Consider the following 12,659-nt stretch of genomic DNA (forward strand, 5'->3'; position numbering starts at 1 on the left):
GTGTAGTTATGAACTCTACTGAAAATTAAAGTAGTGCATTAAAAGGGTTGCCAGGAGATTTCTGTAGAAAAGCAACAGAAAAATATGAATGTTTTATATACTGTTGAAGGTGCAGAAATACATATAATGTGCTGATATGCTTGCTTTAAGTTGTACATAAAACTATAAAGAAAGCAAAAATCTTGTGGTAACTCCCTTATTTTTCTTCATAAGTAGCAAGTCAACAAAACAGATTCAGAAGGGCAAGAGGCACTGGGAGAGGCTGGAAATAATTTTAGATAGTTTCCTTCATAAGCTGATTTTTAAATTTTTTTTTTAATCACTTTGTGGGCCAGCTGGAAGAAGTTACGACTGAAGACAATAGATATGGATATTTTACATAATGAATGACAGAAGAGTGGATCTAAGCAGATGTTTAGTACTCTGAATTTGCATGAGGTGAAGTGGCGAAAGGAAACTTGCACCAAAACCAATACTGTATTGGAGACGAGTTAGGCTGCAAAATTGACCTTGAAGTTGGGAAACGTTCTTTGTGGTATTAGATTATGTCTGTTCTGAATCATTGTCTTTCAACTACTTATTTGACATTGCGATATATTTGCACTTAGAATAACATATTAATGATTTCTTCTTTTTTCTTTCCTTTTTTTGTTTTTGTTTGTTTTGTTGGTTCATACATGACATGCTACTGAACTGGTGCATATGAAGATTGCTGTGTTCACTGTATCCTGGCTTGCTTGTTCTGTGAATTTCTCACCCTCTGTAACATTGTTCTGGGACAAGCATCCTGTGGCATCTGCACCTCGGAGGCCTGCTGCTGTTGCTGTGGGGACGAGGTGGGGGATGACTGTAACTGCCCATGTGATATGGACTGTGGCATAATGGACGCATGTTGTGAATCTTCAGATTGCTTGGAGATCTGCATGGAATGCTGTGGGATCTGCTTCCCATCATGAAATATTTATCCCTTTTTATTTTATTCTCTATAAAACTGGAGAGCTTTTCTTTAAATACTTTTGAAGAAAGACAAGGTAAGATTTTCACACAGCCAACTGGTATTGCACTGTTAATTCCCTACATATAAATATATTTTTTAAAAGCGATCCTCAAATCTGTGTTCTAACACAAATTGTATAGTTTTGTATGTGAAACTCGAGCTACATTCCAGCTTCATTTTGGTTTTGCAAATGGAAGACTTTATTGAAACCGAATTACAGGCCTGATACTGCAGGCTGTATGAGGGCAAAACTGCCATTAGAACTGTGTGACAGGTTTTGGTCAGAGAAGAGACTACAGGGCAAAGCCTTAAGTATTTGCCTTTACCTACCTTAATGTTGCGCGAATGCCTCCATGCATAACATGCCTTTACAGGCATTCTGAAAAGCAAAATGTCTTTATTTCAGTCTCTTTGGGTTGAAAGCAACTTTGCTCTGTTGTTTTAAACTTAATTCAAAAGTCAGTATCAGGAATCTACTATTGGTTTTGCTACAGTGGTCACATCATTGGCAAGATTTCTTTTGTTTTGAACGTCTCATTGGTTTGTGAGAGATTGCTGGTATTTTCCATTGCCAATATTGATGCTAAGGGAAGATTTGGCAAACTAAAGTCACTGTAGGTTTTGCCATGGAATAAGAGTACCGAGATACTGTTGTTATCAATCAAGACAGAATAGAGAACTTATATTTTACTTCAGTACTAATATTACTTGAAATGCTTCGTTTTAGAAAGAGACTTTGGAAATCTGGGTAGACATGAAATATATCTTTAAACTAACAGACTAACTAATAGACTAACAAATCTTAAAAATTTGTCTATGAAAGGGGAATTATCAAAAGTTAACTCAAGAATCTAAACCTCTATATTAGTGACCTTGCCAGTGTTTGTGTATCACATAATTTAGTATTTACTTCTTCACTGTATGAGAAAAATCCACAGAGAATGGCGGAATTTAAATAGGGTATGAAGACCAAATTAAAACTGACTTCAATAAGGAATTTTGTCATTGAATGCAAAAAGAAATGCAAAAATATTTATGCTCAGATACATGTTAAGTGTTATTTTTAAATAACTGTTTAAAAAAAGGATGTTTTAGAGGTGTACGATATCCTTTAAAAATAAAGGGAATATGATTTAAAATGTTTGAAAAATACAGTTAGGATGCAGCGGGCAACTTTCCCTATTAGACCATTAAAAGTTCTCTGAGAAATATCTGTCTTTGTCATTGTAATTGTGAAATGAATTTGGTCAATACATAAAGAAGTTTATGGGATTCCCAGATCTAGGGAATACTGGTACCCATTTTCTTTACCATCTGCTAGTTTCTCACCTCCATGTCTGTAGCTCATTAACTCTTCTGTGTAAACCACCTATACCTCTTGATCTCACAAACTTTCCTATCTACACTCCAGAATTCCCATTTGTAGATTGCTGGATCTCGTACATATAGGCCTTGTTACAAGAGTCATCGATAGCCGATAGCATATTTCTGCTGAGTGAATTGACCATAAATGTCTCTTTCCACTGCAGTGAATTCAATTTATGCAAATGTGACAAGCTAAAGATCACAGGAGTGTGAAGCTAAGTCAACAAATGGTCTGATACTAACCAAAGCTTCTCCCTGTGAACACTGACTAGTAGTGCCTACTACTGCAAGTTATCACTGAAGGTAACATAGCCAAATCCTCAGCTATCCTAGGGAGCTGAGAGGTGTTACACTTTGCCTTAACATCTGCAATATTATGGTGTATTCTGATGCAATGCAGATTTACTCAAAGGGTTTCTTATCTGTCTTTTGACAGTTACTACAAGAATTCATTCTTATCATGTGGGTTTTTTTCCATATATTGGGCCAGATTCAGATCTGTGTTGCATAAACAAAGTGCGTTTCCATTAATGTCAGGATATTCCATTGGTTTAGCTCCAGCTAGAGAGCACAAAGGTATTATGGTAATAGGCAAGCTAATAAGGAACCATATAGTTAAATTGATAAATTCCCTGAGCTCAGAATCAGGCCCATGGGGCTCAATTATGACTCCTAAAAGTCTGAACCACATTGGGAAGGGGGAAGAGGTGCCTTGGTTGAGTGGCAGTGCCTGGAGGCATTTTGCCTTTGTAAGGCATAATGCCTCTGGGGAAATCGGGGGCATCACAGTGAGCACTGGGATTTGATGCACCTTGGAAAAAGTGTAGGCAGTGCTTCACCCATTGTAGGTCTATGGTTGACACCGTGGTGGTGGGGACATGCTCTCTGGGGCTAGACAGCACCATTAGCTGTCCTTCCTTGTGTCCTTCTGGTCATGGAGAGGTGAATTACGGCTGTTTCCTGTCTGATTGTGCTTTTGGGGACAGGGAAGAGGACTTCTAGTCTCCTGTCCTGCCCCGATGTCCGTGCCCTGCCGGAGCAGTTCCAGTTTTGTGTTTAGAAAACTGCACATTTGCATATCAAGCTTTCAGTGAATACTGGATGTTACTAAAAATTACTTTTACCACCACAGGATGATACAGTATTAAAAAAACCCAAACCAATTGAGGGAGTCCTTTTTCTGTGCAAAAGTTTATTTGTGCAGTTTGCTCTGCACAAACCCTTGTGGAACTCAAGAGTTTTTTTGGTTGATTGAAATTATGGAAACCTGGGAAATGTATTTACTATTAAGCATTTACTTCCAGTACTGTTAAAATCCAAGTACTAAATACAGGAACTCTGTTCAGGCATATATGCATATGTGTACAGACTGTCTCTCACACATGTGCACACACACACATATGCAGATATATTATTTCTTTTCCCACTTCATTTGTGAAATATTAGGAAGTAAAAATAGTGTTTATTAAACCTCATAGTGATTAGAAGTATTAAAGTATTACAGACAATTGAAAAAATAAAATTTTGTGTGATTTGTTTGACATTTAAATGTAATCTGCTACTATTTGTCATAGAGGTATTAACACTTTTGTAAATTGTATCTTTGTAGCAGAGAATATTAGTATGTAGTTTAAGGAATTCCTTTCTATATTTATATTCTTAAATTCTGTTTTGTAGTTTTCACTCTTATAGGCAATCTATAAGCACCTTGTGTAATGAAAACAAGCAGAAATAGAAGGAGACAAATGTGAAAATATAGTTTAAATAAAATTAAAACATCAGAACTTAACTGTCTATTTTATAATAGTTCTTGTGAACTTGTACAGTGTTTCAGTATATAGTTCTGCAAACTGTCCCATTTGAAAAAATGGTAACTTGCTATTTGTATTTTATATTAACTGGATGTGCTATTCTCAAACACTATTTTGAAATAAAAATCTTTATTTTGAAACTTTGGGATATCTTCTTCTAGTCTTGCCCTGTTACTCTGCTGAATGATAATTTCATGATCTTATTTGTGATTTTTCTGTTTTAACACTTACTGAAAGCTTTGGCCTTTGGATGATTTGCATGGAGGGTGAGCCAGCGTAGTACGTATGGAGCTAAAGCAACTCAGGTGCTGGAAGCTGCACTAGCGTGAATCTCCAACAGTAAAAAACAAGCTGAATATAGAGGATAGTCGATTCAAAGTATTGCAGTAGACATATTAAGGTCTAATGGCCTTTGTGGCCTACAAAAATGAAGGCTTATACACAGTACCACTATTTTAAAGTAAGGTATGTTTTCAAAATCAAGTTAGTTTGAACACAGATAGAGTAGACTGCTTCATCTGTGATTTAAGCAAAGATTTTTTTCCTGTTGGCTGAAGCTGACTGTGAACATGCCTGTGCTACTTTAAAATTGCAGAAACTGCATGTCTACAGTCTTTTGCACTAATTTTTCTCAGTCTATTTTAAGTTTATTGAATGTTCTACCATGTCTGTGTATACGTCAGCCCTTAGAGGGTCTAAAATAGTTGTAATATGTCTCCTCTGGGCATTGCAGAGGTAATGCGTTAAAACTGACAGAAATTCTGTGCTTGAATGTGTAGCAAGAAGTCTTGCCGTTGAGACTGCAACAAACTTCTCTTAGAAAATAATTGCTCATGAAAGAGAACTAATAAAAGCATAAACAAATAGTACTGTACAAGATGCATTACAGGTGTTCTAGCTGGTACCTATAATACATAATATTTCTTGAAAGAAGTGGCTTCTGTGAAGAGGGATCATGATCAACATTTGGGAGCTTTTGGGTTGAATATTGACTCTTATTTCAACGATAGTACTTGTGTGAAGAACTGTTTGCGGAGTTTGGTGAATCATTGGTTTTATAAAGTAATTTTCTGAATGAAAAGCTTTTTTGAGCTGTTCACACATTTTTTTTAAAAATTGTCTTAAGAATCGCAATATTTTATATATGTTCTTGGAGAGCAATGCCAATTGGAATGATGTATTTCCACAGTAAAGCTCCTTTTGTCAGAATCCTTCCAACTTTCTGAAAGGCAGCAGATGTATCTGGAATCTTACTCTTAGCCCCAAAATTAAAGACTAGAGAAGTATCTCCCTGGTATCTTCCTTCTGTCCTGCTCTGTCTATATGTGAGTGTGCACACCATGTGTTGGAAGACTTCAGGTAGTGTTCATGGTGACAGTAATAGCTCTAGAATCCTACAGGTGTTAATTTTACTTTTTTTCCTACCTTCTAACTCTTCTGCCAGTTCTTTTAACTTACAAAGAGATCAGGGGTCCTTAGTTCAGTTTTAGCATCAGGATATTGAAAGAAGTTCAATAAAAATAATACCCTGCACCCACTTCTATGATGCGCTTGTTCACCGTGCTCAGTATATTCGAATGTGAAGTTGATTGCTTGTACAGAATTCAGACTCCTCATAAGCACTTGCTTATACTATTGACCACTGATTTGGTGCTAGTGCCATGAAAGGACGGCCTTTCTCTTCTTTAGAAGTCTTTGATATGATAGGCTATTTCTGCTATAGTTGGAAAGGGAGAAATTTCTCTGAACTACCATTCTGCAAACAGGCAGATTTTGAATTTGATTAGGTGATCTTAGTCTCTATATGATTTTTAGTATATCAGTTCACCTCACTTAAAACTTAATTTAATAAAACACTACATGCAATCCTGTTTGCCTCCTTTATGTATGTATATTATAGCAATTGATAGTATGTTGCCATTCAATACTCGTAAAAATGGGATGTTAGGTGAAAGATTGTATAATAACTTTTCTACCTTTAATAGTGTCCTACTAATTTTTATTCTGATATGCATATGCTATTTTAACTGACAAAATACTCCACTATAATTGAGGCTCTTTGTATCATCTCAGTAGGGTATGTAATTGGTGCCCAAGCACTATACAATTCCTCTTCAATCAGTGGTGTAGGCTTCTGCAATTTGTCTCGTCTCCAAGTTGCACAAAGTGACCACACTGTGAATGTGCTGCACTCCAACTTGTATGTGTTTCACATTACAATCTTTTTCCACAGTGCCTACCTTTTGTTTCTTTAGCTTTATCACAAGGTAGTTTGTTTAGTTTTGTTTTTTTGTAATCTTTGTCGTTCAAAGAGAACAGAAAGGGCTTTTATTATGGAGGTCTAGGACAATACCCAGACGTATGTTCTGTTGTAAATTATTTCTTCATCTTTTCTATGTTCACTGCTATATGCAAAGAGATTGTGAAAATGATATCTTTGGAAGTTTGGAATGTATCTAAGTAACTGTAGCTCAACAGTGTTTCGTGTTTGAATATGTGAAGTTCAAATAAAATGCTTGTGTCTTGCTTATTGAAATAAAGAACGGAACCTTCTGTCGAGTTGGACTCTGCAGAGTCTTGTAAACTGGCAATCTTCAAAATGGTTCTACTCATAAAAATATGACCAGTACATTATTTTAAAATTAATACCTTTTACGGTGGCATATATATGGTAGCTTTTAGATTCTGTGCTTTCAGTTACTGAAGACCAGCAATAACAAGCTTGGATAAGGAAATGTGTTAAACAGCATGGTTTTGCTTTCCTCCCTAGAAAATTCAACTCCATTTGTCTGTTTCTTCATGTGAGGAGGAGACACCTTGATTACATATTTAATGTAGACTTAACAGCAGTGGTTTAAAATCCACAATAACTTCAAGGTCGTTACAAGTAGCGTGTGAAGGATAAAGGGAAACACGGTGCAAGGATTCCAGTGCTCTTGACAACCACTGTCTCTGCATCAGTAATCTGCTTTGCAGCTACCAAGCTTTCATGGGGTTAAGTTTAAGAAAATTAAAGTATCCATGACTGAAATTTTATATTCAGTCTTGTTTCTTCAGAAAGAGTAATTAGACGTATTTACACAATTACATTTTAGTAAACTATTATGCCAGCTTAACTGTAACACATATTCTGGTAAAAGTACATTAAACAGCAATCCAAAAGCAATTTAGCTGCTGAAGGCATTATTTTCTATCTAATTATTCACAAATTAATGAATAAAATTAAATTCCAATCACTGAAAAAATGAAGCAATGGTGAGAATCAGAACTGCAGATTAGTTAAAGCTATGCAATGCATAACAGAATTAAAGCTTTCTTTTATTCAAATTCAATGCTTAAAAAAGAACAAATCCATCATCTTGAAATTTGACTTGTAGCTTGACATTAAAAATAATATGAGTAGAATTTTCAGTGGGGTAAGCACAAAACTAGTTCAAGTAGTGTCACTCTCAATTAATGTACTCAGGTGGTGTGCCCATTAAAATTCCCACTTGTGGGTTCAGCTCTCTATGCAAATGGGGTCATTACCTGGAGAATTTAATTGGGTATGACACTGGGAGTAGGAATTTTCCTTTCAAAATAATTCTACTTGCACGCATTTTCACTAGAAATTTGATTGTTACATATACTTCATATTGTTTGGCTCTATAAATATTTACCAAAATTGAGAATGTCTTCACTTATTTATTTTTTTACAGGTGATCCATAATGCATCAAAACGATTTTTAAATTGTTTCATGTATTGCATATACAAGTCTTGTTATAAAAACCTGTGGTGAAAATGTATTTTTTGATGTTAAAATTACATTTTTCAATGTTTCACATCTTTTTAAAGCTGATAGTAATTTTTATAGCATCTGAGAGCAGATGTTTGTAGTATGTGTACATGTAAATGAAAAAATGCTATATCATGCTGAACTTGTGTCTCACACGTCGTTTGGAAAAGACAAAAATATACTGTGTTTCTGAGTAATACTAACTTCCAACTTTGGTGGAAGTTACTTTGCAGAATAATTTGTATAACTAAGGCTAATACTGAAGGATATTAATTCCAAAGTGCACACACAAATATTGTGGAAACACTGAAGTAAATGGTTAGCAGGAACTTCTGGAGAACTTCGAGTTCAGCAGTCTAAGTTGAAACGGTATCTAAAAACATGTTCTTGAAAATCTCTGAAGGGAATTTTGGACACTCTACAGGTAGTCAGCACTGGTGCTACAGTCATCTTACAGATAAAAAGCTTTTTTCTAACATTCCATTTAATCTTATTTTCATTTCTGCAAGTAAGACTGATGTATCCATGTTCTATTCCCAGTCGATGTGTAGAACAATCACCATTCTCTTGTAATAACCTTTCATATATTAACCTTTCATATAGTTTGTGTACTCCTGCCTAGTTTTCTCTTACCTAGTCCAAAGAAATCCAGTGCAGTTTCTTCGACCTGTCTTCTTCGTAACAGCATTCATTTCAGGCATTATGTACTGTATGAGCTATGCTTCTCATTTCAAAGTATCACAAGACTGAGGGAACAACTTGGGAAGGGACTTTCTCTGCTAATGAGAAACATAGGTATTGGATGGTGTATTCAGTTAAGAAATATATTCATGTCTATAATGTGCATGTATTTCTGTGGCAAGAAACTTGACAGTATTTCAGTTGCACCTTAACTTCTGTAAAGGAAACAGTCCAAAGAATCAACATTATGATCTTCTACATAAAACACTTGAAAGATTTTCATGGGATTTGTAGAACACTTTTTAAAATTTCCAGGGTGGAGACCTGCAAGTGTTGTCCTAGCAAACAAACGGAGAAAATTAATCTGCCATGTCATTAAAGCTTATCTCCATTTGTTACTTCTGTATTTTTGCTCCATCTCAGCTTTCAGCTTCCTGCCACTTCTGTTCAGCACTCTGTTTACTAATCCAACATCCTCTGCGTTTTCACTAAAACTTCCTCTCCAGTTCTACTGGTTCTCGTAGCTTCTTTGCTGCCTAATACATACTTATCTATGCAAAAAAATCCTGCCACTGAAGAGTGGTGTTTTGCTCTTCACGTTCAAAAATCATAATTAGAATAATTTGGGGAAGGCTTATTTTATTCTCAGGGAAAACTACTGGAAGCTTGATCTGGAAATAATGACAAATTAAATTATGGAAAAAGTACTAATGCATGACAGTATAGTTTTATGGGAAATACCTGTCGATTATTATTCACAAATGAGAATAAAAGTTTGGCTGATAAAACTAATTGTGCAGCCATAACATACTTGAGTTCTTAACACATTTAACTTAGGACTTACATGACATCCTGATTTTCAAGATTATACTTTAATATGTGCAGATGATGTAGACTGAAACTGAGTAACTGATAGGTATCAAACAGTAGTTATCAAATGAAATAATTGTTAAAAGGGTGATTTTAGAGAGGTTCTGCAGAAATTGGTACTGTGCCTTCTGCTATTCAACATTTTATCAATGATCTGGGAGCATTTCTAGAAGAATGTGTAGATGAATCAATAGCTGATGGAACAGTAAATTAAATATGTACCTTGTTACAAGACGCTTATTTAGAGCAATCTGGACCTGGTAGAATGGACCTATTCTGAGAAAGGTCTACTTTTTAGAAAAAAGATTCATTTTAAACACTTCGAAAAGACTTGAGGATCATGATGAAGAACATACTGAACAATGGTTTTCAATTGAAATACTGTGGCCTTTCATGGTGACCTTTCAATTTTTATACTGGTAATGCAGTGAGTGGAAGCAGGGAAGAGTGTGTACGTAGGAAACCAGTTTCAGAACACTGATTTCTGACCTTCATGTTTTGAAAAACAGAAATAGTCCAAAACAGAGACACAGAAATTACTTAGAGACATAAAATTGCTTTAAAAGGAGAGAATTGCAGAGCTTATTCTGCTCAGTTTATCCAGCAGATGACTGAGATGTGACTTCATCACACTGTACCGCTATCTTCATAGGCACAAATTACAGTGTTCCGAAGCTTTTCTTACTGGGCCAGAGAGATGCAGAAAGAGCTAACATCTAAAGCCAAACAAAAATTGGTGTCCAATTTTTACCAGAATGTAACCGTGAGGATAGTAATGAGTAGAACAAACTGCCAAACGCAGCATTTGATTACGCACCTCCTGATAGTGCTCACAACTGAATGCTCTTCTGAAAGATACACTCGCCTTTAAAAGGCTGGCTGTGTCTATGCATACATACATATAGGTATACAGCATATATAAAGAAAAAAACATATACATGATCAATAAAAGTTGAAGTGGATGGAATTTTATTTCCTTTGATATTGGAGAGGTTAGATGAGGCGGTACAGTAACACTTTATGAATTTGTTGTCTAGCAGCACGAATAGATTATTTTAATAATTTGAATGGGACTCATAGAATTCTTACTTTCATCAAACATTAAAAAGAAGAGAAGGAAATGTTTTTCCGTAAGAAATTCATTGGCATAATATTTCTATAAATTCTAGGTGTATAAGAAAAGTAGCAGTATTCTGGGCTGTTTATTATCTGTATTCAGAGAGATTATCTAATGAGAAAGTGGCATTTTCTGTGCTCTGTAAGGAAGGTACGTGCATCAGATGAAGCCGGGACGGGTATCCTGGGTCTATGAGGTGGATTCCTCCTTGACTGTCTTCCCGTAACAGGTTCTACAACAACTCTGTGGGTTGGGGATTTTATTTGGAGGGGGTTTTTTTTCTTTCTTTCTTTCCTTACCATCACTGCTGGGAGCATGGAAATTAACAGTATATGTGTCTAAGCTATTGAAATTAACTTGAAATGGTGCTTTTTTTCACTAGGGCAGGATCTCCACAACACAAAGATGTATGTCCTCTCTCACGGTAACTGTCTGGGATAACGTGGCGGTCACAGATGTTTCCCATATCAACACTCAAACATGGTGAACGTAGGTTATAGTTCTGGACTAATAATTCAAATAAAGGTTAATTTCTATTGCAAAAATGTAAAACACGTTAAATGTTAATTTCAAGGGCAAAGCTAAATTGAAGTCCCTAAGAAAATACTTTAAATTAGATGAATTACCTGTAAAACAAACATCATAGATAAAAAGTGAATTTACTTAATATAAAAAAGTTAATAAAATGGGCTGTGAAAGGAAGATGAGCAGCGGTGTTAAGATAAACAGTCCACTCACACTGAAATCAAGCATGAAACTTCACCTGTGATATAGAAGTTTGTGGAAAATGTACAAGACAAAATGCATTCTGGTGTATTAAACAAAGGGCCACTGAGATTTGTGTGTTGTGTGCTGTCAGTATGCTCATCATGACCATTACAAATCTACACTGAAATGTTAAAAGAGGAAAAACACAGAGCTAGAAGGTCCAATTCCTCTGGGCCGGGGAAAAGAAGTGGGTACTGGCTTTTTTTTTTGGTACGCTATCCTTCCACGTGTTGCAATGCAGGAAATTATAGAGCAGGTGGAAAGGTTAGGCATGTGTAGAGACTTCACTGCATATTTCACTTTCCTGCTCCTTAGTTAGAGGTTAATACAATGCTGTGTTACATTGATTCAGCAATAGTTTTGCATTCCCCTACTCCAGAAGAAATTTAACTCGCAAACTAGACCATTAGGTTTATTTATTTATTTATTTCCCTCAGGCTTCTTCCTTGGTTCTGTGGTGTTCTTGAGGGAGTCAAATGACAAAATGAAAGTTGACCCCTGTGGAAATCATAAGTAGTTTGTCAGACCGTATTGTGAGACGTATGGGGATTTCTCCAATGACAGAAATGAATTTTCCCTATTTCTTAGCCTGGTTTCTAGAGAAAAGGGCTTGGTAATCTCCTGTGATGTATATGCTTGCATGTGTGTTTGTCCATTTTCTTATTCTCTACTAATAACTTTTAAGCCTGTTGGTCCCATTTAAACCAAGTGAAAAATGAGAGCAATTAAAAAAAAAAAGAAAACTAGCAAAGGGGAGAGGGCCTATTCTTACCTCACTGAGGGGGCACTTGTAGAATTTGCTCAGCTCTTCTAAGCTGTTAGAGAATCCACAGAAGGGAGACTTACTAAAAATGTTTAATTGTAGAAAAGCCTACTGCTGAAGTTCATGTTATATTAAATGCAAGGAAATCAAGCTGAGAGACTGAAATCGCAAAAATGAAAATTAATTTCTCTACTCATGGAACAAGTTGTTTTGCGTGATTTAAGTTTGACTTCTGTAAATATGAATAGTTATGGTGGGTTGACCCTGGCTGGACGCCAGGTGCCCACCAAAGCCGCTCTGTCGCTCCCCTCCTTGACTGGGCAGGGGAGAGAAAATACAACGAAAGGCTCCTGGGTCGAGATAAGGGCAGGGACATCACTCAGCAATTACTGTCACGGGCAAAACAGACTCGACTTGGGGAAAATTAATTTAATTTATTGCCAATCAAATCAGAGTATGATAATGAGAACTAAAACTAAGCCTTAAAACACCTTCCCCCCACCCCTCCCTT

The 12,659-nt window shown here is 36.0% G+C and overlaps 1 protein-coding gene across 1 annotated transcript; it reads left to right on the forward strand.

Annotated features, from left to right (window-relative positions):
• Positions 1 to 708: 708 nt before the first annotated feature.
• On the forward strand, positions 709 to 956 carry LOC104622182 (myoD family inhibitor domain-containing protein; the record flags this gene model as incomplete). The annotated part of the gene is made up of 1 exon (XM_010288894.1): positions 709 to 956. A coding segment is annotated over one exon (248 nt), but the record flags the coding sequence as incomplete, so codon positions are not given.
• Between the last annotated feature and the right edge of the window lie 11,703 nt (positions 957 to 12,659).

This window comes from Phaethon lepturus, unplaced genomic scaffold, assembly GCF_000687285.1.
Source record: "Phaethon lepturus isolate BGI_N335 unplaced genomic scaffold, ASM68728v1 scaffold57856, whole genome shotgun sequence".
NCBI classification, from domain to species: domain Eukaryota; kingdom Metazoa; phylum Chordata; class Aves; order Phaethontiformes; family Phaethontidae; genus Phaethon; species Phaethon lepturus.